General features: G+C 46.5%; 2 protein-coding genes across 2 annotated transcripts; one reads left to right on the top strand and one right to left on the bottom strand.

The window, feature by feature from the left end:
- Nucleotides 1-4,952: 4,952 nt before the first annotated feature.
- Nucleotides 4,953-20,066, bottom strand: UPF3B (UPF3B regulator of nonsense mediated mRNA decay). Its single transcript, XM_073641149.1, has 11 exons — nt 19,919-20,066; nt 19,639-19,826; nt 12,882-12,988; nt 12,662-12,768; nt 11,599-11,697; nt 10,113-10,223; nt 9,246-9,289; nt 7,089-7,277; nt 6,392-6,537; nt 5,816-6,131; nt 4,953-5,189 (listed from the first exon to the last, which is right to left on the bottom strand). Exons 2-11 carry the CDS (start codon nt 19,741-19,743, stop codon nt 5,043-5,045), a joined length of 1,371 nt encoding a protein of 456 aa, XP_073497250.1. The 5' UTR covers nt 19,744-19,826; nt 19,919-20,066; the 3' UTR covers nt 4,953-5,042.
- A 274-nt stretch (nt 20,067-20,340) lies between these two features.
- On the top strand, nt 20,341-26,612 carry NDUFA1 (NADH:ubiquinone oxidoreductase subunit A1). Its single transcript, XM_073641151.1, has 3 exons — nt 20,341-20,557; nt 25,618-25,707; nt 26,450-26,612. The coding sequence occupies exons 1-3, from the start codon at nt 20,456-20,458 to the stop codon at nt 26,468-26,470; spliced, it is 213 nt and encodes a 70-aa protein (XP_073497252.1). The 5' UTR covers nt 20,341-20,455; the 3' UTR covers nt 26,471-26,612.
- Nucleotides 26,613-27,911: the final 1,299 nt, after the last annotated feature.

Raw genomic sequence — 27,911 nt, 5'->3', positions numbered from 1 at the left:
GTTTGAAATGCCAGGGATGAGCTAATGCGTCCAATTCCATGGAATTGTCCCTTCTGTCCAGCGAAAAGAAGAGAGGAACCTTTGCGTTTAGGTGACTGGCAAACTTCGGGAAGACCCTACTTTGATACTAGTGACTGGAACACCTGATGATTCAGGCTCCATTCTCCGGGCTGGATGTCCTTTCTGCTTAGAAAGTCTGCCTAAGTATTGTTTGAGCCCTTCAGGTGAATTGCTGAAAGTGATAGATGTTGTTCTGCCCAAAAGAATATTCGACCCGCAACTCGTTTCAGACTATCTACCTTTGTGCTTCCCTGATGACGAAGGAAGGCGACTGTAGTCACACTGTCCGAGAGCACTCTGATGTGAGACCCTTGGATCAAGTTGGCTGCGGCTCTGAGTGTTTCCTCTACTGCTTTCAACTCCCTGAAGTTGGAGGATCTGACACTTATCTCATGACTCCATCTACCTTGAAAAAGAGTCTGGCCCACCATGGCCCCCCCAACCTCGTATGATGGCGTCGGTAGTGACTGTAATTAGAGGGTCTTGGGTCCAAGAGATCCCCTTCCAAAGATTCCGGGATCATAGCCACCGAGCAAGAGAAGCTTTCACCCGACTGGGGGTTCTGGTCCGTTTGTTTAACGAGTCTCTCTGTGTGTTCCAGGATTTCAGGATATGATCCTGGAGGGGTCTTGAGTGGGCATGGGCCCATGATACCGACTGGATACATGCTGTCATTGACCCCAACAAAGACATTGCCACTCTCAAAGTTGAGTTCTCCTGGTGTCTGAAATTTGAGACCTTGCTTCTTAGAGCTTTTTGATGTTCCAACGGAAGAAAGGTTTGTTTGTTGGAGTCTAGCAGGACACCAAGGAATTTTCTCCTTGACGAAGGAAGGAGTTCCAATTTTTTGAGGTTTAGAAGCGGAGTGTGTCTAAGGTCATGGATACATGAAGATTGAGGGTCTCCACTGAAAGGGCGATGATTAACAGGTATGGAATTATACAGACACCCTGCTTTTGAATGAGTGCGATGACTTCGGCCATAATCTTCGTAAACACTGTGGATGCTGAGGCGATGCCGAATGGCAGTACATTGTACTGGAAGTGAATTATTATATTGTCCCAGGAGATTGCGAAGCGCAGGAACTTGCTGTGTAACGGATGGATCGGTACATGGTAGTATGCGTCCCTCAAATCTATTGTTGCCATCACAATTTTTCCCTATTAATGGGACAATTGATCTTATGGATTCCATCTTGAATCTTCTGCATTTAATGTGATGGTTCAGGGACTTCAGATTGATTATGATGCATGGGGTACCTGAAGGTTTCCTTATTAGGAACAGCCTTGAGTAATGACCCATCCCCTCACAGCAAGGGGGGACTGGAGATATTACCCTGGAATTTAGAAGGTCCTGTAGACCAGCTGATGACAGGTCCTGAGCTCCCAGAGAAAGAGGGGTAGTAACCCTCAGGACCTGAGGGGGGACGCTTATTCAATTCCAACAGCAGACCTTCCTTGATGGTACTGAGGATCCACTGGCAGTAAGATATTGCCTGCCACTGGGGAAAGAAATCCTAGAGACACCCCCCCCGACCAGGATCAAGTCATTGTTTCTCCTGCTGTTGTTGTTGAGGCACGAGGATGTTGCATCCTTTGCCTCCTTTAAGATAGCCCCAGATTTTCCCTTTCCTTTATAGTGGGAGGGGGGGGGATTCTGAGGAGGTCGAAAGGAACGCTTCCTAGTTTGTTTGTGCTCAGGAAGGGTTTTCTTTCTATCCGAGGCCTTTTCCAGGATATCATCCAGGGCTGGACCGAACACATTTTCCCTGAAAGGGATTGGAGCAGACTTTCACCTTGGAGGTAACATCCCCACTCAACGTTTTAAGCCTCAGCGCGTGGTATAGGATAGAGCTGCAGCTCTAGCCGCAATCCGGTCTGGCTTTCTGAAGGAGGGGAATGGAGTCTAGTAGATCTTCTCTAGATGAGCCTCGTGACAGATGATCTTCTAGTTGGGCCAGCCATTTGAAAAAGGGATTTGGCAACACAAGTTGATGAGATGTTGTTGACCTTAAGGGATGCAGAAGAAGTTTCCTATGATTTTTTTAAGGACACTTTCCATTTTCTGGTCCTTCAACTGGGAGGAGTCCTCAAAGGGAAGTGAGGTACAACCGTTGCCACCTGGATGTCTACCTTAAGAATGTCCCACACAAACTAAGCACCTTCCAGCGGAAATCTGTGTTTTAATTCCGAAGGGGTGGCGAGTCTGCCTTCTGGGGCTTCCCATTCTTGTTTAATGAGATCTCTAATGACCTCATGAACCGGGAATCCAGCCTGCTTTTTGGATTTAAGACCCCTAAACATCTCATCTTGAACAGAATACGGAACCTCAACTTCCTCTAGCCCCATAGTGCCCCTGACGGAATCAATTAACTCCTCTAAGTTGTCCGAGAAGAAATAATATCTTCCCGTCTCCATCTTCCCGGCAGAGCCTAACAATTCTCTGTCTTCAAAATCATCAGAGGCGGAGCTACTGGCCTCTATGGAAAATACATCTGAGTCAAGCTCCTGAATTTCCTCTTCTTAGGGGGAGAGGGCCTAGAGAAAGAGTAGATGGGTAAGGCAGAAATGGATGCCTGGACCTCCTGTCTAACCACCTGAACCTCTTGTCTAACAAGTGACCTAAGCTCCTCAATTAACGAGGGGTTTTCTTCTTTGACTATTCTGTCCATACAGGGTTGGCACAATTTCTTCCTATGGGATGAGTGCAGCTTTTTTGCGCAGATGCCACATCTACGGGGCTGGAGCTTAGCAGTCTTAGGAGCGGGGGCCTTGCCTTCCTAAGAGAGAGGAAGAGAAGGGATACCCATGTAACTAGAACAAGGGGAACTAGTGTCATCTTGAAAAAGGAAGAGGCTAAGTTAATTCCTTAGTGACAAACCCCGGTACTACTTACTGTAGCCAGGGGTGTGCTGGGCTCTTCAGATGCAGGGACACTGGGTCTGTCACCCTCCATGGTGGAGATTAGCCTTACCCGATGACGTCTTCAGGCGGGTTTGCGGGTTTTATAGAAAAAAAACGTGCCCCCAGCAAGGAACCTCTGTTCCCTTCCCCTTCCGGTCACTTTCATGTCTCTGCCGACTCTAGGACGCGCTCAAACCTCAAGCGTTCCAGCGTGGAATGCAAAGCGCCGGAAGGGACTAGGCCCTGCGATGACGTCGCTTCCTGTGCACGCACGCGCGCCCAGACCGCCGGAGGAAGGAGGAGATGCCGGAGAGCTCAGACAGGCCTCCGGCATGAAGATCACCCGGCCTGCTTTACCCTCGATGGGGCGTAGGAAGACCGGGGCAGTCCCAAACGGGAACAGCATGGAGAGAGGAGGGCGCACCACGACCGACCGCTGCCCAGCAAGTATGTCTTTTACACAATGCTGCCCTGCCGGCCGGACAGCACTGCGGGACCTCTCCATGACCCAAGTGGGACAGGAAAACACTGGTGATTGACGGTAGGGAGGGGCTTTTAACCTCTCTGTGTTCCTGTACCCCAATAGGGTATGGATGACATCCCCCAATGCTGTTGTGGAAGGCGTATTTAGAAAAGTAAATCTATACTTGCCTGTATGGCCCATAGCAGAGGTCTGATTGCAGAGAAATCTGGTTTTATAAAGTCTGTTTTCCAGAGGCTTGGCCACCAAGAAATCCCCTCCTATCTGCTTACTATTCCCCTAAATCGCCGCTTCTGTGATAAATTACCATATCCCCCCCCCCCTCCCCTGCACATCACAGGGCCCTGCTCTGCCTCCCCTCCAGCACATGAGCAAAGCATGCCTCCGGCCCCGTTTGGCTGTGTACTGCGCCACAGCCTTGTATTGCACAAGCGACGGTGAGTCACTGAGACTTCCGCTTCGCAGGCAGTACGCAGCCAAACGGGGGCGGAGGAAAACAAAGCGCGCTCCATGGGAATGGCACTTTGCGCATGCGAGGGAGGGAAGGCAGAGCAGGGCATGTAAGCAGATAGGAGGGGATTTCTTTGTGGCCAAGCCTCTGGAAAACAGACTTTATAAAACCAGATTTCTCTGCAATCAGACCTCTGCTATGGCCATACAGATAAGTAGAAATTTACTTTTCTATACCCTGCATGGCCATAGTAGAGGTCTGATAACGCCCAGGGGGGTGACACATTCCCTTTAAGTTGCAGCATTTTTCCCCACACCTGCCTAAAACTTTTGCACAGTTCTCTATCTAAAATTATTATGCCTGATGCAATTTATCATGTTACATTCTTGTGTACTGCAGAAAGCAAAAATGAGAAAAGCCAAGTTTTAGATTCAAAATCTTTTTTTTTTATTTTTCCTAGAAAAAACATTAAGAAATTATATAGGTAACATTTAAGATAGTTAACACTTTATATGATCCAGGCGTGATAAAATAAGCTGCCGCGTGCCTGTGAATACGCCAATCTAGACCTCTCTCTCTTTTTGCAAGTAATAAAGATCTGCGGTAGGAAAATAATTAGGAAAAAACAAACAATTACAGCATTATTCTGAGTCTTGTCAGTATTTTACAGCAGCGATCAATCAGGTCTCCAGAATATCCGGTGTAAGAGAAAGGAATAAAAAGCAAAATCTTTATTAACGCTTACACAGCAAAACTGAAAAACAGGGCAAGCTCATGTAACACCGAGCCGAACATTCAAAAATACTGCTCTGTCATAACTCTGCCAATACCGGAATGGAGGACTCCTGTATCATTAAGGCCACAAGACAAGAGATTGTAAACTTGAGATTTCCCCTCTTTCCTCTCACCATTACCACTACAGTACAATATACTAAACTTTCCACCAGCAGTTTTGTTGCCATCTGAACCCATTATGGATCCTGAGCCAAACTCTGCAAATTGTACACCCCACAGGCGCCTCTATGCCTCTCCTCCGCACACTCTTCCTGCCTGTTCCCGATTCCTTCTCTGTGAAGGCACTTCTGGATTGCAGATTTTTTTTCTTTGGTTGTCACAACGGGCAGGACACTCCAAGTCTTCCAGCTCCTTACTCGCCTTTTCGTGTATCATTGGTCTCACTCTCCAGGTTCTTCTCAGTGGTCTGATCGCTGGATTTGCCTGGACTCTCATCACACTGTGTTAACCTGCTCCTGCTTCTTGTTCCAGGTTGATATAACTGCATTGCGGGGCGATCCTTTTATAAAAAAAAAAAAAAAAAAAAAAAAAAAAAAAAAGCAAAAAATAAAATAAAATAATAAACATAATATTGCACTACATAACATATATGATGATATCAACGGTTTAAGGGAATCAGTCAGCAGATTTTGATGTGTAATCAGAGAGCAGCATAATGTAGGAGCAGAGACCCTGATTCCAGCAATGTGTCACTTACTAGACTGTTTCAATAAAATCAGTGTTTTATCATCAGGAGATTATCACTAGAGGACTAGTTATGTTGTGCCATGTAGTCCCCATGCTTCACCTCCCATAATTAACAGCTTTCTGCCAATGCACAGTGTACACAGAAAGCTTCCAATCAGTGGTGTGTGGGGGGCTATACAGAACGCTGTAGCCAGAGAACAGGTACATCTGAAGCTGAGAAAACAGCGATTGACAGCAAGCAGCCCAGTAAGTGATACATCGCTGGAATCAGGGTCTTTTCCCCTACATCGTGCTGCTCTCAGGTTACACAGCAAAAAGCTGGTGACAGATTCCCTTTAAAGGGGTTAATCTACAAGCAATGACTGCTGCTGTACAGATTCTGCACAGATCCTGTTCTTCCCAGCCACTAATGAGAAACATAAAGCCCACCAGTCCCACCTTGTTCCTTATTCGATCTCTTTTAGCCATATCTTCTTTTTTTTCTTCTCTGGATGGACGTTCAGTTTTATCAGAGGTCGACTGAGATTCGCTAAATTCCGGCTTCCTCACCCTCTCTCTTACTACTTCTCGTTCTCTTCTGAAGTCATCATCACGCCTTCGGAAGCTTCGCTCTTTCTCATATCGATCCCTCTGCTTACGACGTTCATCTTCATGATATCGCAGTTTCTCCTTTTCCCTTGGACGTCGCTCTAGATCAAAATCTTTATCTCTGTAATCCTTGTCTCTATAATCCTTTACATAGTCCTCTTCACATCTGCAACAGGAGCACACAAAACTTCACATAAAAGGACTTTTGATGCTTTTTGGAGAAGAAATTACCCTCTTAAATACTTTCCAGAAACACATTGGGCCACTGATGCCTATATAAAGGAGTAATTAAGGATAGGTTTACCAATTTCAAGCACAAGGTATAATCTATAATGCTCGGAAAACACAAAAATAATGTCATTAATACATATGAACTACTAAGGGAAAGTTTGTGCAGGTTGAGGAGTTAAGACGAGAATAACTTACCGTTTCAGCTTTTCCTCTCCAGCTTCCGCATCTGATCTCTTGGGTGTTGAAACCCGCTCTTCTCTCACACTCTCCTTCTCCAGCTTTCTGGGTTTAAACTTCTTTTCTGGCTCTCGTTCATCATCTTTCTCAGGCTTCCGAAGAAGCTATGGAGTCAACAAAGTTAGAATGTCAATAACCGCAACTAACATCAATATTAACCCCAAGCAAAACCAGCAGCAGTATACCAGCAAGGAGTGGGCAGGCATCTCAGCCCTAATAATAGGCACCTTGCAGCAAGATCCTACACGGGTGCTAGACTGTATCCAGACAAATATTGGAATGGTTAATGAATATGTTATCCAATATTAAGACTATGGGCACAGGTACAATATTAGCCTAAAAATGTTTGATATGTCGTTTGTCACCATATAGATCTGCACAGAGGTACTGTGGACAGAAAATAATAGTATAAACTTAAAAGTAGATTACTTGAAGTGCTGCTTTGTTATTTATTTTATTATTATTATTTAGTTATTTATTTTTAAATGCAGCACACTGGGACCAGTAAAAATAGGTTGTCCGGTACTGGTTTAATGGTTGCAGGATCTTGACTCTTTCGTGCAGGTTACAAATTAAATAGCAGATTATTATTATTTTTTTTTTTTTTTTTTTCACCTAATCACTAAATCAGATTCCCATGTGTCATTCTAAGTACCTTAATTTTAGGCTCATCCTTTCCTCTTTCAGTTTCTTTCTCTGGAGTCTTTTCATATTTCTTTTGTTTTTCTGCTTCTTTCCTTTTTCTTCTTTCATCCTCTTTCCACTTCCTTCTTTCTTCTTCCCGCAATCTTTTACGTTCGAGTTCTCTCCTCCTTCTCTCTTCACGCTTTTCATCTCTTATTCTCTGAAAAGTCAAGCATAAAAAGAGGTTATAAAAGCCTGTCGCCATCCTTTCCTTGTTTGCAGGCTCAATGACTTAAGCTTCCAAAACCATCTGTCCAGTAATGAAAAGTCAGGTACGAGGAGGGAGATGTAGCTGCAGCTATTCCCACTTTTGGTTAAAGGGAAACAAGGAGTGAAAGCAGGAAGCAGACTGAAGGGCTTAAAAGGAGTCACTCAACACAAACTCCACACAGTGCTCTTAAGTGCTCTAGTAGCTGCATCCATTCTGCAGAAAATATAGTTTAATTGAATATGCTAATTATGAGGCTCCTTGCACACTTGGTGTGGATGAGAAGCTCAGTGCACCCTTCTGCTCCCTTGTTTTGCATGCCTCGCCTCCGTCACTGGTGATAGACAGTGCAGGCTTCCTTCCAGCAAGTACTGTCTGCAGAGAAAGAGCAGGCAAACCAAAAGCTGTGAATCACCAGTGATGGAGGCGGAAGCATGCAAAACCAGTGGGTGGAACAGTGCACTGAGCCTCTTGTCCACCTCACGGGTGCACAGAGCATCCTAATTCCTGCAGAACAGTGGCAGCAATTAGATTGCTAAGGCTGTCACTTTTATGGGGGGCTATACCCTACAGGGCTATGTGCTTAGTTTACACTGTCCGTTTGGACTGAAAGAACCAGTTAGTTTATTACACAAGGAAGCTCCCACCTACTCAAATCAGAGAAAAAAAAATTATATTTTCAGAACCCAGCATAGGGAATACAAAATGTCCCTAATTTGCAGATAAGGACCACCTAAAACATTTCACTGCACTGCTGGTTTGAATAAACCATCTTTTCCGCATGTAGCAGTAATGTGTTCTGCGAGCGGCACAATTTAGGGAAGTCAATACAGCCAAACAACTAACATAACACTGTAATAAATGATGGCTTGTCCCTGAACCCCTTTTAAGCTAACCTGCTCCAATATACAATGACATTTTTTAAAAAAAATATAAAACTGAACCAATAGAATCATTAAGGCTATGTGCCCATGATGCAGAAATGCTCCGGATTTTTCCTGAGCATTTCTGCATCTCCCTGGCAGAAAAAAACGCATGCGGATTGTACATGCGTCTTTCCTGCCAGGGACATGCGGATGTGAAGCGTTCTTCACATGCATTTCCGCTTGCAGGTTGTCAAGCGCTTTCCAAGCGATTTTAGCATCACTTGGAAAGTGCTTGACAACTTGGTCGCACTATATAAATCCATGCAACCGGCATGGATTTATATAGTGTAACCAAGTTAATAGTTTAAAAAAAAAAGATTAAAAATGGTAAAAAATAAAAAAATTATACTTACCTTCCGATGGCCCCCGGTCTTTTCTCCGCTGCGTCCGGTCTCTTGTACCGCTTGCGGTGGTGTGAAAGGACCTGCCATGATGTCATTTAGTCATGTGACAGGTCATGCGACCGCCGACGTCAGCGGTCGCGTGACCCGTCACATGACTAAATGACGTCATGGCAAGTTCTTTTAGACCACCGCGAGCCGTACAAGAGACCAGACGATGCGGAGAAAAGGCAGGGGGCCATCTCAATGTGAGTATAATGTATTTTTTTCTTTTAACTTTTTTTTTTTTTTTACAGGTACTATGGTACCCGGGTCCTGGAGAAGAGTCTCCTCTTCTCCGGACCCGGGTACCATCCACACATTGAATCGCTTAATATCTCAATGTGTACATGAAGTCATGCGGATATTAAACGATTCAATGCAAGTCAATGGCGGCGAAAACGCCACGATTACGCAAAATAATTGGTAGTGCTGCGGATTTTTCCGCAGCGGAAATTTCCGCAGCACATGCAGAGTATCATTGGGGAACATGGCAGACCTTCTACCAAGCGTTTAAGCATTTCTGCAGCAGAATTGCCGCTGTGGAAACGCTTAAACGCATAGTGGGCACACAAACTAACAGAAAAATTATGAAAATCAAATGAAATTCTTACCTGTCTATTTTTTAAGAAGCTTAACAGTGGAGTTGTCTTCTTAGCTGTATAACAAAGTGATTAATATTAGTTGTCAAAATATTTCCCGTGTAACAGTCTGAAAATCCGTAAGTTTTGAGTAATGTTCTTATTATTTGCTTTAAGGGGCTGTGCACCTACATATTATGCACTTTTAATATTCATACAACTTATTAATCTACTTATCAAATCAAGCCCCTTTCATTAAAGTAATCAATATTTTAAATTTTCATCACACCCAAATCACTTTTTACCTAGCTGGATAAGCCCCTTTAAATGGCATGTGTCGTCAGAAAATTACTTATTGTTTAAATCAAGATTTTGTGATGATTATTTATTTATTTATTTATTTTTTTACATCACAATCTTTATTTTAAAAAACTAAATTAGAAATTTTCCCACTGGTCAATGGGGCCATTTTAGACTCATACTTCCTGCCCTAAGATGCAGGATTACAATGCCAACTACCAGCTCTATAACACAGGATTATCCATTCACAGTAGGTGATGTCACAGCTGACCCTGCACCTCTTCCCTTCACAATAGGCTATGCACAGTCTCATCTATGCAATAGATAGTGTCAGAGTCTGATCATTGCTGCTAATTTACATGTGGATTTCCTGAAACAAAAGGAAATTAAAGTCTAAAAGAACCACAGTGGTTAGTGTGAAAATGGCAATGTTTCTAATTTTTAATAATGATTTTGGTTTGGTAAAACACAATTGTCCAATATTGTTAAACATATATTTAACACAAAAACCTGAGCCATGGCAGTATCATGTTGACTACTGTACAATGCTTGCTTGCCCAAGTGAAATAGGTAATCCAAAATAAGGACTAATTCACTAACCTATCATTTCTTTGTTTTTTGCCTCTATTTCTTCCAACAGTGTCTCTGGGGTGGAAGTAAGCTTCTTTTCATCCATATTGTATGAATCCAAGAACTTTCTGTATTCTGGATCTAAGATTGGAGAAATGGAGGATTACATAATTACACAAGATATTTTACAGTAGGTACAGTAAAATACATTTAATCCAAACTTTAAAAAGGTAACATGTTACCTCTAGAAATTCCATGCGTAGCGCGGCGGTGTTCAGACTGTGCAGTAATGAGGCAGTGACCCAAGGAAAGTCCAACTTAAACGGCTTTCTTTAGCAAAAACTCACACTCCAAAGAAAAAGCTGCCCTCCAGATCGCAGCTGGGTTACCCACACAGACCGTGTACTCCTGTTGTCGAGGGAGACTGACGAGCCGTGTCACTTATGGTGCATCAGGGATGTTGCCTTCACAGGCCTGTGTTCAGCCTCACGCAAGCTTGCAGAGCTTCCTGCTATGCTGCTTGCAATCCCAACACTGACACACCAAACCTTTGCTGCAGGTTTTAAAAAGGAGTTTGTGGCCATGAGCCACTTGTAAGACCCGGCTGGATGGAGTGGACCGCCCCACTGCCATCCTGTAGTCCACTCCAAGAATAAAAGCCCATACTGGGTTTTCTTAAATCTAACTTGGCCAAATGGTTTGACCAAGGTTACACTTTACTTTTATTCTACACTGCAATCACAGCTGTGTCTGTTATAGCAATGCACTCCAGCGGGTTCAATATGCCTCTATGCATATCCTAGGAGACACATACCGTCCCTTGCATATGACCCCTCTCACTGCCTCACACATGTATATAGTTTAAATCCTGGAGCAGCAGCTAAAATGGGAAATTCAAGTTTTATTTAGTCACTGATCACTACACAATGAAGCGGACTGTAATCCCTCCCCAGCACACTGACTGACAGCCAGCTGTACAGTTTGTGTGTTTTGCTTATGAATGATCACAGCCGAACGTTGTGTAGCAAGCAGCAACCGTTACAACTCCCTGCATGCAAGTCCTGGGAGACCCGGCGGGGACAAGGAGGTGATTATCTGTTATTTTACACTGGGGTATATAATAATGAAGAAGGGGTAGTCAGTAGTGGACAGCCCTTTCAAAAAAAGGCAGCCAATCTGAAGAAGCAGAACTGCAATGTAAAGCATGAGGGATGGGAGCAGCAGCTTAGGCCACTTATGATAAAGCCCTTCTTGCAGTTTAGATAGCATGCAGCCCTGCCATGATGAAGCAAAAAGGTTTTTAGTATGTTCATTTGTGCCACCAGGATTTCAACTCTCACAGAAAGTTATGTACCAAATTTTAGATAGGGTTTTTGAATGGAAACTTGACTATAAACAAATCGAAACTGAATTGTAAAACCTGATTTAATTATAGTTAAGGTTCTTAAAAAAGTGGTAAAAAAACCAGAAATAACGCAGAAAGGTTTTGTTTTTTTATGGGTTAATATCACTTTACCATCATCAATAGTCCCAGTCTTGGAATCCTTCTTCTTGCTTTTCCTTTTTGCCACTTTTTGAAAAGGGGCAAATTCCACAATAGCTGGATATTCTTGACCTGAGATAAAAATGAATGCAAACATGGTTTGAATTAAGACTCAATTTATATTCTATCTGAATGCAAACGCACGTAAAATGTAACTATTATTTTGTAAAAAAAAAATTTTATATATTGTACGCGTCGCATAGTCTTGCTGATCGGTAAAGGTCCAAGTCCTGAAGTGCACAGATCTTGCATGCGCTACACAGAGTGATGTGCGGGTGCAATAGTCGGTCTGTGAGACCTTACATTCACCATCACAGAGCAATGTATGGACATAAAGACTTACTATTCAGTCCATACACCGCTGTGTGTGCACAGCTCATGCAAGACCTGCGCACTTCAGAGTGGTGTTTTGACTTATCGGTGCGGATTTCAGGACCCGGACCCCAGTGATCAGCCAATAACATACAAAAAGTTTTACAAAATGATAGTTACACTTTTTAATACAAAACTGCAGGCTGAAACGTCATGTGTGCCATGTCTCGATATCACAACATTCAACGTGCCCTTAAATATAACCGGAAGCAGTGATAGTTCATTACCACGTTGTGTTTCCTTGATTTTTTATTATCAGCATTTATCATCCATTCAAGGTATAGGTGATAAATGTTAGATAGCTGGGGGCCCAGAGGAACCAAAGTTCTCAGTTTACTCTCAAGAGCAAGACAGCAGTTGCTTCCAGATTCCCATTGAGATCTATGAAGCATTAGTGTGAACGCTTACATGTAGCTTCAAAAAAAGAAGGAACGGGAGATTGTGGTGTCCTGTACCAATTTTCAATGAAAGATGCAGCTGACTAACATAGTATTAGTATGGGTGAGAACCATATAAAGTTTAATATGATTTTCACTAATAAACCAACTAAAACCTTGTATATGTCATTATCGGTTTTGATTGGGGGCCTGAGTGCTACAAGCCCTCGTTCGATCGTTGATCTTCTCTAATACTAAAGTCAGCAGTGAAAATATAGACAACATACCTCTATGATCAATGAACACATAGCCATCGAAGCGATCTCTGAATAACATGATGTCGTCTGGACTTTTGAAATTGATATACGCTCGCGAGAACATATGAGGAAATAAGCTATGGGACAAGAAGACATTAGAATTAGACAAAACTACAAGCAACAAAAAGCCTGCAAAGGTGAAGATTTACTGACAAGCAGAGAGGACTGTGCTGAAATTAATGACAATTACCTGGTGTCATTTGCAAAAAACTCAAAATAATCATGTTCTGGCAGAGGCTGAAGATGCTCTTCCAGCTGTTCTTTGGTAAGACTTGGAGGCAAACGACGGATCACAACCTTTAAAAGCAAAAACTTCTAGTTAAATAAAGCTTTATTTGTAATGTAGCTCTACCACAAACCGAAGTAGACTAATAATTACAGAATGGGGAACAAATTTATAAATGTATTTTAATGCTCATTTAAAAAAAAGGAAAACAACTTATTTCCAGGGCTGTGGAGTCGGTAAGCAAAACCTCCGACTCGGACTCCTCAATTTCCACGACTCCGACTCTCTCATACACGGCTCATGTTTAAGTGATAAATTTACTGTAGCACAGATTCATCTCCGCTAAAAGTCTAGACCCTTAGATCAGGAATAGCAAATTCTTATGAAAAAATATTCCCCACAAACTGCATTGAACTACTCTACCCAATTTATTATATATTTTAGGAGTCGGAGTTGGTCCAATTTAGACTCCGACTTCACCAAAATGGGCTCCGGCTCAGACTCCACAGCCCTGCTTATTTCCCTTATTTTTCCAACAGTATCACCGGATATCAGCAAAGGAAAAAATATAGCAATGAGATAAAAAATGAAGCTCCATTTATAATAAAAAAAAAAGATGCAAAATTGCTTGAATATCCAAAGGAGAAAAAACACTTTACAGCTTTTTAAAATGCATGTATGGAAAAAAAATGTGCCTGGTCAGCAATGGGGGTTAATGGGCCATGCTTATACTGGTTAATGAGGCCTTTTCACAATAAGAATTTCATGAGAAATGTTATCACTTCCAGGTCCATTTACCAGGATGCAAAATATCTTCAGAATAAAAAAAGGGTTCAGCAGTTGTTAAGAGCGAGGATGTGCAAGTAAAAAGCCAAAAGGACTCTGGTGCCTCTATTCTTAGGATCAGTGGGGTCCGCAGAAGTAGGACACGCAACGAGCAAAATATTACGGTATATGCTGGTCATAGGCAATAACCTACTAATGTGAGAATAGCCTTTTAAGATTTTATTGACTTAAAAGGGAGTAAATAGAAAGTAACTCAACATATTAGCAGTGGTACATAGCAGCCATCATGTCCACCTCCCATCTGTATAAAGTTTAAACTGTAAAGAGATTGAAATAACAATTCTGGAGCTTCAACAAGGATAAATGGGGACCCCAGAGATCAGGCCCCCAGCGATCATTAAGTCATGGCATATCCTAGCAACCTCTAATGTAGGCATGCCCTCATGAACAGCTGGTTTTCCTTTTAATATTAATCAATACATTAATTTGTTTTGTTTTTTTTAATTTTATAGTCTCCTTACAGGACTTTCAAGTGCTAGATAATCTATACTATATAATACTACAATATATGAGGATTAATGATCTAGCTCAGCCACAGGAGTATTCAGGAGACCCCCAGTTGCAATGAAAATGCATCAGCTTCCTGCAATCTGGTTAAGGGGCAGGTGATAGATGGCGGAAGGATTGCGCCACAGAATCAGATCACCTAAGTGCCACTGTCAGAAACTGACATAAGTCATGCCTTTATGGCCTACATTGGGAAGTCGTTAATACACCTACTGTTTGGATTTTGTCAACTTATGATTAGAGATGGTGCAAAGTAAATGATTCCTAGGATCTGATGCAGGGTGCAGGTCAGTAATCTGGATCCCCCCTGTTACCGCACACACACAGCCCGCAGGCTCCCCCACGACTATACACACACACACACACACAGCCCGCAGGCTCCCCCACGACCGTACACACACACAGCCCGCAGGCTCCCCCACGACCGTACACACACACAGCCCGCAGGCTCCCCCACGACCGTACACACACACAGCCCGCAGGCTCCCCCACGACCGTACACACACACAGCCCGCAGGCTCCCCCACGACCGTACACACACAAAGCCCGCAGGCTCCCCCACGACCGTACACACACACAGCCCGCAGGCTCCCCCACGACCGTACACACACACAGCCCGCAGGCTCCCCCATGACTATACACACACACACACAAACACAGCCCGCAGGCTCCCCCACGACCGTACACACACACAGCCCGCAGGCTCCCCCATGACTACACACACACACACACACACACACACACACAGCCCGCAGGCTCCCCCACGACCGTACACACACACAGCCCGCAGGCTCCCCCACGACCGTACACACACACAGCCCGCAGGCTCCCCCACGACTATACACACACACACACAGCCCGCAGGCCACAGGCTCCCCCATGACTATACATACACACACACACACACACACACACACACACACACACACACACAGCCCGCAGGCTCCCCCACGACCGTACACACACACAGCCCGCAGGCTCCCCCACGACTATACACACACACACACACACACACACAGCCCGCAGGCTCCCCCACGACCGTACACACACACAGCCCGCAGGCTCCCCCACGACTATACACACACACACACACACACACACACACACACAGCCCGCAGGCTCCCCCACGACCGTACACACACACAGCCCGCAGGCTCCCCCACGACCGTACACACACACAGCCCGCAGGCTCCCCCACGACCGTACACACACACAGCCCGCAGGCTCCCCCACGACCGTACACACACAGCCCGCAGGCTCCCCCACGACCGTACACACACACAGCCCGCAGGCTCCCCCACGATCGTACACACACACAGCCCGCAGGCTCCCCCACGATCGTACACACACACAGCCCGCAGGCTCCCCCACGATCGTACACACACACAGCCCGCAGGCTCCCCCACGACCGTACACATGTAGCACCCTGAGGATTCGGCTGCTACAGGGGTATTGCACCTCAACCCAGAGGTGTGATATTCCACTCCCGGGTAAGGATGGAGTGTGGAACTGAGCTAGTAGGCTGCATGCACTACATACATCCCATTTCCGGGGAACAGACCGATGGTACTCCCACTAGAGAAATGTGCAGGTACGACAGTGTCTGTTCCTGGCTGGAGTGGGAGGGGGGGTGGAACATCCCAGTAGTGTAGGGGCAGATAGGGGGAGCAGCCTGGGTAAAGATAGGAGCTCATTGGGTGCTGGTCACCTGAGCTCACACATAGAGGGAGTATTTAAGGTGGGCACCATCTTAGATCAGGGTCAGTCTGTGAGACGTCAGTCAGTCAGACAGTCTGTCTGAGAGCCTGAGAAGCAGAGCAGAGGAGAAGGAAGAGAGACCCAGAGGCGCAGAGGGGACCCCAAGAGCCCATAAGAGAGCTAATAGGGTGAAGGGTCGGCAACAGGGTACCGGATCCCAAGCTGGCAGAGGCTACAGCACACCTTAGCCAGGAACCGGAGGTCGTGGGCAGGATCTGCCACGATCACCCACTAAATCCACCCGGAAGGCAGACCAAGAATAGGGTCAGGGAGCCCAGAGGAGGCTTGACCAACAAGAGGCCCGAGGGAGCCGGACTTAGGTGGATCCCTGGTGGGAACGGCCAGAAGAAGGGAGAGACAGAAAGGAGCTCAGGACCACACTCCGGAGTTGCCTGGGAGTTGACAGAGTCCAGGACCTGGTGGACGCAGCACGGCTTGGGTGGTCACTGCTGTACACAGTGACCCGAGCAACACCAGTAAGTAAAACCCTGGAACTGCATTTTATGTCTCTGAGTCTCCTTGCTGCACCTTCACAACCACCATCCTCCACGGCTGACCCCCTGAGGCTATACCCCTCCCGTTGGGGGTTATACTACCTAAGCTGCACACACATCACCAGCCTCAGTGGACCCTGCTGCAGCGGCGGCCTTTTGACCGCAAATCAACGGGTGGCGTAGTCGACACAAAGAACTCTAATAACATCTGTAGGACTGCCACACACTGAGTTTGACACCCTGGGCACGGACCGGGTCACAGCCACTCGGAGACTACAACCCCCATCTGATCCGGCTCCGGGTATCCCTAACAACACTGGCCCAGGGGGCGCGTCACACACACACAGCCCGCAGGCTCCCACACGACCGTACACACACACACAGCAGGCAGGCTCCCACACGACCGTACACACACACACACAGCCCGCAGGCTCCCACACGACCGTACACACACACGGCCCGCAGGCTCCCTATGACCGTACACACACACGGCCCGCAGGCTCCCTATGACCGTACACACACAGGGCCCGCAGGCTCCCTATGACCGTACACACACACACGGCCCGCAGGCTCCCTATGACCGTACACACACACACGGCCCGCAGGCTCCCTATGACCGTATACACACACACGGCCCGCAGGCTCCCTATGACCGTACACACACACACGGCCCGCAGGCTCCCTATGACCGTACACACACACGGCCCACAGGCTCCCTATGACCGTACACACACACGGCCCACAGGCTCCCTATGACCGTACACACACACGGCCCACAGGCTCCCTATGACCGTACACACACACGGCCCACAGGCTCCCTATGACCGTATACACACACACACGGCCCACAGGCTCCCTATGACCGTATACACACACACACGGCCCACAGGCTCCCTATGACCGTATACACACACACACGGCCCACAGGCTCCCTATGACCGTATACACACACACACGGCCCACAGGCTCCCTATGACCGTATACACACACACACGGCCCACAGGCTCCCTATGACCGTATACACACACACACGGCCCACAGGCTCCCTATGACCGTATACACACACACACACACAGCCCGCAGGCTCCCTATGACCGTATACACACACACACAGCCCGCAGGCTCCCTATGACCGTATACACACACACACAGCCCGCAGGCTCCCTATGACCGTATACACACACACACAGCCCGCAGGCTCCCTATGACCGTACACACACACACAGCCCACAGGCTCCCTATGACCGTACACACACACGGCCCACAGGCTCCCTATGACCGTACACACACACGGCCCACAGGCTCCCTATGACCGTACACACACACACACAGCCCACAGGCTCCCTATGACCGTGTACACACACACACACACAGCCCACAGGCTCCCTATGACCGTGTACACACACACACACACACACACAGCCCACAGGCTCCCTATGACCGTGTACACACACAGCCCACAGGCTCCCTATGACCGTACACACACACGGCCCGCAGGCTCCCTATGACCGTACACACACACACGGCCCGCAGGCTCCCTATGACCGTACACACACACACGGCCCGCAGGCTCCCTATGACCGTACACACACACACGGCCCGCAGGCTCCCTATGACCGTACACACACACGGCCCGCAGGCTCCCTATGACCGTACACACACACGGCCCGCAGGCTCCCTATGACCGTACACACACACGGCCCGCAGGCTCCCTATGACCGTACACACACGGCCCGCAGGCTCCCTATGACCGTACACACACACACGGCCCGCAGGCTCCCTATGACCGTACACACACACGGCCCGCAGGCTCCCTATGACCGTACACACACACGGCCCGCAGGCTCCCTATGACCGTACACACACACGGCCCGCAGGCTCCCTATGACCGTACACACACACGGCCCGCAGGCTCCCTATGACCGTACACACACACGGCCCGCAGGCTCCCTATGACCGTACACACACACGGCCCGCAGGCTCCCTATGACCGTACACACACACGGCCCGCAGGCTCCCTATGACCGTACACACACACGGCCCGCAGGCTCCCTATGACCGTACACACACACGGCCCGCAGGCTCCCTATGACCGTACACACACACGGCCCGCAGGCTCCCTATGACCGTACACACACACAGCCCACAGGCCGCAGGCTCCCTATGACCGTACACACACACACAGCCCACAGGCTCCCTATGACCGTACACACACACACAGCCCACAGGCTCCTTATGACCGTACACACACACACAGCCCACAGGCTCCCTATGACCGTACACACACACACAGCCCACAGGCTCCCTATGACCGTACACACACACACACACAGCCCACAGGCTCCCTATGACCGTACACACACACGGCCCACAAGCTCCCTATGACCGTACACACACACGGCCCACAGGCTCCCTATGACCGTACACACACACGGCCCACAGGCTCCCTATGACCGTATACACACACACGGCCCACAGGCTCCCTATGACCGTATACACACACACGGCCCACAGGCTCCCTATGACCGTATACACACACACACACAGCCCGCAGGCTCCCTATGACCGTATACACACACACACACACAGCCCGCAGGCTCCCTATGACCGTACACACACACAGCCCGCAGGCTCCCTATGACCGTACACACACACAGCCCGCAGGCTCCCTATGACCGTACACACACACACACGGCCCACAGGCTCCCTATGACCGTACACACACACAGCCCGCAGGCTCCCTATGACCGTACACACACACACACAGCCCACAGGCTCCCTATGACCGTACACACACACGGCCCACAGGCTCCCTATGACCGTACACACACACAACCCACAGGCTCCCTATGACCGTACACACACACAGCCCACAGGCTCCCTATGACCGTACACACACACACACACACACACACACACACACACACACAGCCCACAGGCTCCCTATGACCGTATACACACACACGGCCCACAGGCTCCCTATGACCGTACACACACACAGCCCACAGGCTCCCTATGACCGTACACACACACAGCCCACAGGGTCACGGGTGACAGATGTACCCTGCAGATTAGTGTCACAGTGGCCCCATGTGTGCGGGAGGCCTAGTCCTCACCTTGCTCATGACCTCCTTCTTCTCCTTCACCCGCTCCGGCCTGTCTCCTTCCTCCTGCTCCCCTCTCTTCTCCCTGGGCTTCGTGTTCTCCTTGTCTTCCTTCATGGCTCTTCGTGCAGGCAGACACCAGCGCTGACGGCCACAACTAACTGTCTCCAGCGCTGCACTTCTCACTCTCCTGCCGTGTCCTGTGATTGGACGAGTGTTGTGTCACATGACCAGCCGCAGTAGCACCATTTAGCCGCCACATTGGGTGGGGAATTACCTAACTGATACTAACCGATACCAGTGGAGAAATCCCGAGCCTTCCTCTGTGGACACAGGAGGCCGGAGCACCGCGCGCTTCTCACTTGGTAGCACAACGTGTTTCTACGCACAGGCTACCCGTCATCTGTAGTAACTTTTCCCTTCTCAACATGGCTGCTCACTGACGTCATCTGTTGCCGTGCGTTTACTTTTTTTCTCTGGAGATGTCAACGATCTCAAAAATATCGCGAGGCTTTTTTACTCCCTGACTTCCGGCATGTACACGCCATTGTTGACATGGGCAAATATTTAAATTTCTTACTGTTGCACAAAATAATAAGCTATTAATATATTAACATCAAACATAGGACGGTGAGTAAAACTATAGCGGTTTACGCTTTATAAACCAGTCTGAGGGTTTTTTTTTGTTAGCGACCCTGCCAGTAACAAATATGGCGAACGTGTGACCTTACTAGCGCAGTGCATGCTGGGTGAGCACAGTGACCCTGAGCTTTTCTCGGGTTTGTGTTGCAGGCAGTGAATCTCCCTGGAAGAACGGAGAAGCGGCGCCATGTGGTATGAAATCCTGCCCGGGTTTGCCATTATGGCCGGGTGTCTCATGGTGCCCGGGATCTCCACCATATATATTAACCGCTGGACTAATGGGGGCAAGGTGAGTGCTGGGCACAGTCAACACTGTGCGGCAGACCATATCTATTAACCGCTGGACTAATGGGGGCAAGGTGAGTGCTGGGCACAGTCCACACTGTGCGGCAGACCATATATATTAACCGCTGGACTAATGGGGGCAAGGTGAGTGCTGGGCACAGTCCACACTGTGCGGCAGACCATATATATTAACCGCTGGACTAATGGGGGCAAGGTGAGTGCTGGGCACAGTCAACACTGTGCGGCAGACCATATCTATTAACCGCTGGACTATTGGGGGCAAGGTGAGTGCTGGGCACAGTCCACACTGTGCGGCAGACCATATATATTAACCACTGGACTAATGGGGGCAAGGTGAGTGCTGGGCACAGTCCACACTGTGAGGCAGACCATATATATTAACCACTGGACTAATGGGGGCAAGGTGAGTGCTGGGCACAGTCAACACTGTGCGGCAGACCATATCTATTAACCGCTGGACTATTGGGGGCAAGGTGAGTGCTGGGCACAGTCCACACTGTGTGGCAGACCATATATATTAACCACTGGACTAATGGGGGCAAGGTGAGTGCTGGGCACAGTCCACACTGTGAGGCAGACCATATATATTAACCGCTGGACTAATGGGGGCAAGGTGAGTGCTGGGCACAGTCCACACTGTGAGGCAGACCATATATATTAACCACTGGACTAATGGGGGCAAGGTGAGTGCTGGGCACAGTCCACACTGTGAGGCAGACCATATATATTAACCACTGGACTAATGGGGGCAAGGTGAGTGCTGGGCACAGTCCACACTGTGAGGCAGACCATATATATTAACCGCTGGACTAATGGGGGCAAGGTGAGTGCTGGGCACAGTCCACACTGTGAGGCAGACCATATATATTAACCACTGGACTAATGGGGGCAAGGTGAGTGCTGGGCACAGTCCACACTGTGAGGCAGACCATATATATTAACCGCTGGACTAATGGGGGCAAGGTGAGTGCTGGGCACAGTCCACACTGTGCGGCAGTGGCTGTATTTTACATTCTCATCCTCTTACTGACAAGCAATCACTGGTTTAGTAGTTTTCTCACCACAGAGGTGTCATCTTCTGTACAATGAGGTTTACATAGAGAGAATCTGTCACAGAACAGATCTCTTAAAGGGAATGTGTCAGTAAAGATCACCCTCCCCAAACCGCATATATAGACGAACATGTCTGTGAAATGTAACTTCACTGACCCCTTTATATCTTTGTTGCTGCATTTCTGAGAAATCAGCGTTTAATCTGTTTTCAAATAAGGTGTTAAGTGCACTGGACGCAACAGAGCACTTAAAGGGAATCTGTCTCCCAGATTTTGCCTCCTATTCTCAGAGCAGCATAATGTAGGGACAGAGGCCCTGATTCCAATGATGTGCCACTTACTGGGCTGCTTGCTACAGTTTTGATATTAGTCCTGTTTTTTTCTGCTGCAGTTCTTGCAGTTCTCTGGACAGGTGACCACCTATAGATCTGTGCGGGTCCCAAGTGTGATCAAACAGGGAACGTTTATCCTTGTTAAATTGGCTCAGGACTGCGCATTCTGACTCTTTCCTGACATGTTGTCACTTTGTACCTGGGTGAAAAGTTCCCCTTTCTGTCCTAAAGTCTGACCGTCACTTCCAGACAGAAAACTAGTTTGTACAGGTGCAAACTAAGAGTAGCCATACATAAATAACAAATAAAGTAATGCTACGGCATGTAAACATGAAATATATGAATTGCATTACTGCTCTAGTTTGTAATCCTGCCTGAAGAAGGAGCCTCTGTGCTCTGAAAGCTTGCAAATATAAATATATATTGTTCTGGTTAGCCAATAAAGGTATCACTCCTACTTTTGTCATTTTTGGGCATAAAAGTATTAGCATCGATTTTATTTTATTTATTTATTTTTTTTTTTTTCTGGCTAACACGGTACCACAATATAAGTTTGTCTTGTACATCATTACTGGTCGAGATAATAGGAAAAAATAAAGATACTTGGCACATAATTTGGTTAATTCATGCATGCCCGGCAGCCACGAAAAGGCGATGATCAACAAGTCATCACTTTTTTTTTTAACCAGGCAACACCAGGGATTGTCTCCCTCCCGAGGTTGTTTCCCCAGCCAGCACCAGCCTAGACTATCTGATTTCCTTTCCTGATGTCACACAGGCACTGAGCTATGAGTCAAGATAAAAAGGCTGGTGCTGGGTGGGGAAACAGCCTCAGGAGGCAGAGGCTCAAGGGAGTGCTTTCTCATGCCCAGAGCACTTAACTCTTAATTTGCATATAAATAAAAACAGCATTTACTCAGAAATACAGCAACAGATAGAAGATATAAAGGTGTTGATGAATTTAGTTTTGAAAAACCTGCATAGTCATATGTAGCGAATAGGAAAAAATGAAGGTAAAGTGTAACGTGCCTTTTGTGCATGACGCCAGAGGAGTCCCAGAGCCACCCCCATAGCGCTTTACAGGTAACGTGTGCTACTTTGTTTCTACACCTTTAATTGCTATATTACCTCAGTCTATTGACCTGTGTCTAAGGCCCCAACTCCCCCCGGCATCTGCCAAAAATACCTTTGAGGCCACGTTCACACGTTCAGTATTTGATCAGTATTTGTAAGCCAAAACCAGGAGAAGAACAATCAGAGGAAAAGTATAATAGAAACACGTCACCACTTCTGTATTTATCACTCACTCCTGGTTCTGGCTTACAAATACTGATGTAAAATACTGACCAAATACTGAATTTGTGAACGTGGCCTTATACTTCTGGCAAACGGTGCAGTCTGATCTGATGGACGCCTTTTTTTCCTTTCATTGCGCTTCCTCAATCTTTGCAGCTGCCGTCCTCCTTGCTGATTGATCTGGATGCCGCGTTTTACGTCATACACAGATCACTGGGAATCTTGCACCTACTAAGGGCAGAGCAAAGTGCATGAGCCGGCGCCTGCTAACCGGAAGTGATGTTTTATTCCGCTCTGCAGTCGTGTGGCAAGTTTTGTAAAAGGTCCTCTTGAAAGGTGGTGACTTTAGTTTATATTAGAAAAATCCGGTGACATGTTCTTTTTAAAGGGGTTGTCCAGGTTTGGGGAACAAGTCTACAGTTTCTCTGACTGAAGACTTGTGTAGCCTCACGGTGTTCACAGTGTTGCTGGGGGCAGTTGGACGTGTGACTGAAAGTATATTATTTGCACTCATGCATGCGGTCACATGCCGACTAGACGATTGTGGCCTCCCTCAATACAAGTGAATTGAGCGAGGCGGGATACAGTCAAGTTGGAAAGTGGCCGGAAGTATGCAAATCACATACTTGCGGTCACATGACTGCCCAACACCGGCTCTGCAGTCTTGTACCCCAAGCCTGGGCAACTCCTTTAGGCCGTTTTAAGTGATGATATTTATACATGGCTATTCATACTAGGTATAACACTATTCGAACTGTGTAGGGGAGATATTTTATACCGGTTCCTTTTTATTTCGTTATCCTGTGGTCGGCACCTGCTGCCTAATTCTTTTTGCTATTAGGCTATGTTCACATGCATTTTTTTTTTAAGTGTTCAAAAACTCCCAAGTTTTTCAAGATGAAACCTCTTCAGAAATTTTTTTTTTTTTTTTTTTCAACCTCTTGATTGGACTGAGCCTAGTGTGATGCGGATTCTCCTATGACCTGCATCAAAGAAGTGACAAGTTTTCTTTTTTTCTTCTATCAGGTGTTTTTGAGAACTCTTAAGGAAAAAAAAATGTAAGAGAACTCCTTATTTCTCAAAGGAATGAATACAAAGAGCTTTCCAAAAAAAAAAAAAAAAAACTGTGTAAACCGCCTCAGAGCATTTGGTAGAATCTTTAAAGGGATGGTTAGAATAGGACACATGCTGACATCCTAGTAGCTACAGACACATCACTCACCTCCCCCTGCCCGGACATCTGGTCACAAGATGATTTCTGCCCCTGCAGGCTGATCTGTGAACTACCCTCTCCCCTCCCTGCCGCTGTCTCTTAGGCCCCATTCACACATCCATGCATAAAGTTCTATCCATTTTTGTTCACATATTACAGTACTTATAGTCTGAGCCTTCTTACAGACTTTTTTCTTATTTTGATCTGATTTCTGGATCAAACTTTACCATTCAGAGAATCAGTTCACAAAAAAGACCGCACACGGACCTATCCGAGTTGCTTCTGTGTGATGTCCGCTTTTCTCTGACTAATGCTCGAAGAAACTTGGAAAGCCATTGTTTCTCGTTTTTTGTTTTTTTTCTTCATTCAATAAAAATATAAAAGCAGGAGAGAGCGATGTCACAACCAGCAGCAGAACATTTTTGCAGGTCTCTCAGCTAAGCATTTGTAATGAAGACTGTTTAGAAGGTTGCTAAAAGGAATTGTTTGGGCTAGAGGTGCTTTGCTACCTCTGGGGTTTGAGTCTCTAACAATAAGAATATTAATCATACTTGCTGTTGCCCTCCTGGATCCAGCGCCGTCCGCTATATGATCTTCACCAGATTTCGATCTCATCACTATTCAACTAGCCACTTGACTTCTGCTTGTAATAGGTTGCAGCCGTCAGGTAAACCTGAACTAGAAGTCATTGGATGTTTTTCTGCTGACTCGCAGTTCCAAGTCATCTGACTATTGCAGACTATTACTAGTCGCAGCAATTCTGTGCAGACCACAGAGCCGCTTGCGCTGGATCCAGTAGGGAGACAGCAGGAGATTATGACTTGTTGTTTTCATAGAATCCAAACCTTGGGTAACAAGCACTTTTTGCCTGTACAACCCCTTAAAATTTGTACTTGGCAAGCAATTAAAAACTAGTGTGTGCGCTGGTGAGGAAAAATCTCATTCATGCAGGTTTGGTATATTCTCCAGTGTGGATGGAGCCATAGCTTTACATTTTAAAGTGTTCTATTCCAGGCACGGAGTAAGTTGGAGAACATGTTGTTATAATTTCTATACTGCAGGTGTTAGAATGTCTCCTCTATTAAAGCTACATGTAAGTCATTTCTCTTGTATCACTTATTGAATGTGTCGCACTTGTTGCCTTCCATAGGACAAGAGGGTTGCCCGGTTACCCTACCAGTGGTATCTTTTACAAAGAGACAAGAGGGTTTCTGGGGAGCAGCTGTATTATAAATCAAAAGTAAGTAATTGTAATGTTGTAACCCGGTTTTAAGAACACTTTAATTGGAATATCTCATCTCATCAGAATGAGTTCACTGATGGATTCTCAGTTAAATCATTCTGCAGCCAGCAGTAATAAACTTTGCAGCACCGAGGCTATAAAAGGCAAACTGTGAGATGTGGTGTTTGAAATCTAATTGCATAAAAAATTTTTTAGAAGCAAAAATGCATATGTAAGTGTTAAAAAAAAATATATATAATGTCTATATCCTCTAATGCAGGGTTCCCCAACTCCAGTCCTCAAGGCCCACCAACAGGTCATGTTTTCAGGATTTCCTTAGTATTGCACAGGTGATAATTCCATCATCAGCACAGGCAATAGTTACATCACCTGTGCAATACTAAGGAAATCCTGAAAACATGACCTGTTGGTGGGCCTTGAGGACTGGAGTTGGGGAACCCTGCTCTAATGCACAGGGACTTGGAGGGACAGCTAATTATAATAGTTTTTGTCCTTGTGTTATGCTAATGGGACAACTGTGATAGTGTCCGGGGACTGGATCAGAATGTTGTAACTATGATGATAGGCGATCTGGAAAAGCCGATGAAACAATAAAATGGCATCATAGTAGGAGAGCGCCTATAATTGTGCTATTTATTATCATCTATCTTAGAGAGAGCTATAAATATATAATAAACTTTACAAATCTGTTGAAACGGGATTGTGTTTAACACTTTGTCTTTCCATTTTTATTCTTTAGGGCCTGGAGAATATTGACTAAGATGACTTGTTAACACTGGATATCTTGTATCTGCTTTCAATAAAATGTGTATATATACAATAAACCACTTCCACGTTTCCTGCAGATTTCTCATGGACCTGTATTTATTCCATGTAATAATAAAATGTTTCCGTCACCCATTCCTCTGGGCTGTCCTCGATGATTTGCTTATAAGGCTGGGGGGGCTACATGGTGGTCTGCTCGCAGGTCAGAGATTCTCAGTTGTGCTACTGAAATGACTTCTGTGACCTGTATGAAACATGCTGCTTTTACTTTTTTTTTTTTCTTCAAGCTGAGATTTGACTGTCCAAAAATCAATCAAGGTTGAACTTTTTGTGACCTCCATTTAGCATCCTTAGATGTGAGGATACAAGTCACCGATCCCAGCCCGGTGCCATGCCTGTGTGGAAAAACTGCAAGTGACAGCAGAGAGAGAGGGGAACATTGTCAGTGACCTGTCCTCCTCCTCTATAGCATCCAGACAACTACAAGGCGGTGCCTATCTGCAGCTACAGTGGGGAAAAAAGTATTTAGTCAGCCACCAATTGTGCAAGTTCTCCCACTTAAAAAGATGAGAGAGGCCTGTAATTGACATCATAGGTAGACCTCAACCATAAGGCTATGTGCCCACGATGCAGAAATGCTCCGGATTTTTTCCTGAGCGTTTCTGCATCTCCCTGGCAGAAAAAACGCATGCGGATTGTACATGCGTTTTTCCTGCCAGGGACATGCGGATGTGAAGCGTTCTTCACTTGCATTTCTGCATGCGGGTTGACAAGCGCTTTCCAAGCGATTTTAGCATCACTTGGAAAGTGCTTGTCAACTTGGTCACACTGTATAAATCCATGCAAACGGCATGGATTTATATAGTGTGACCCGAGAGAATATAAAAAAGTAAATCTATACTTACCTTCTGACGGCCCCCGGTGTCTTGCTTCACCGTCCCAGCTGCTGGCAGATCGCGTTACACTGAAGGACCTGCCGACGTCAGCGTCACGTGACCCGTCATATGACTCTGACATCGGCGCAGGTCCTTCAGTCCATCGCGAACTGCCGGCAAGTGAAGAGAAGGAGAGCGGGGGCCACCAGAAGGTAAGTATATATTTATCTTTTATTTTCTTTTTTTTTTTTACAGTTTTCTATGGTACCCAGGTCCGGAGGAGAGTCTCCTCTCCTCTAGACCCGGGTACCATCCGCACATTAGAACGCATGGAATGCGCATCTACATATACAGTGATGCGTAATCCATGCGGTCTAATGCAAGTCAATGGCGGCGAAAACGCAGCACTTCCGCAAAATAATTGGTAGTGCTCGTTTTTTTCCGCAATGATAATCCACAGCGGAAATTTCCGCAGCATGTGCACAGCACATGCGGATTATCATTGGGGAACATGGCAGGCCTTCTACCATGCGTTTTTTAAGTGTTTCTGCAGCTGCGGAA

This window comes from Phyllobates terribilis, unplaced genomic scaffold (assembly GCF_046119375.1).
Source record: "Phyllobates terribilis strain yellow unplaced genomic scaffold, ASM4611937v1 Scaffold_7__3_contigs__length_470593459, whole genome shotgun sequence".
Taxonomy (NCBI): Eukaryota; Metazoa; Chordata; class Amphibia; order Anura; family Dendrobatidae; genus Phyllobates; species Phyllobates terribilis.
Note: the sequence above shows the minus strand (reverse complement) of the source record. Positions and strands in the feature narration are given on the sequence as shown.

Bases quoted from the DNA above. Each gene is read 5' to 3' on its own strand.
- NDUFA1 (XM_073641151.1), top strand. From the start codon at position 20,456: ATGTGGTATGAAATCCTGCCCGGGTTTGCCATTATGGCCGGGTGTCTC. The intron at 20,558-25,617 runs GTGAGTGCTGGG...TGCCTTCCATAG, and splicing joins GCTGGACTAATGGGGGCAAG to GACAAGAGGGTTGCCCGGTT. The intron at 25,708-26,449 runs GTAAGTAATTGT...TTTATTCTTTAG, and splicing joins AGCTGTATTATAAATCAAAA to GGCCTGGAGAATATTGACTA.
- UPF3B (XM_073641149.1), bottom strand. From the start codon at position 19,743: ATGAAGGAAGACAAGGAGAACACGAAGCCCAGGGAGAAGAGAGGGGAG. The intron at 12,989-19,638 runs GTGAGGACTAGG...TTGCTTTTAAAG, and splicing joins AGAAGGAGGTCATGAGCAAG to GTTGTGATCCGTCGTTTGCC. The intron at 6,538-7,088 runs GTACTTAGAATG...TTGACTCCATAG, and splicing joins AGGATGAGCCTAAAATTAAG to CTTCTTCGGAAGCCTGAGAA.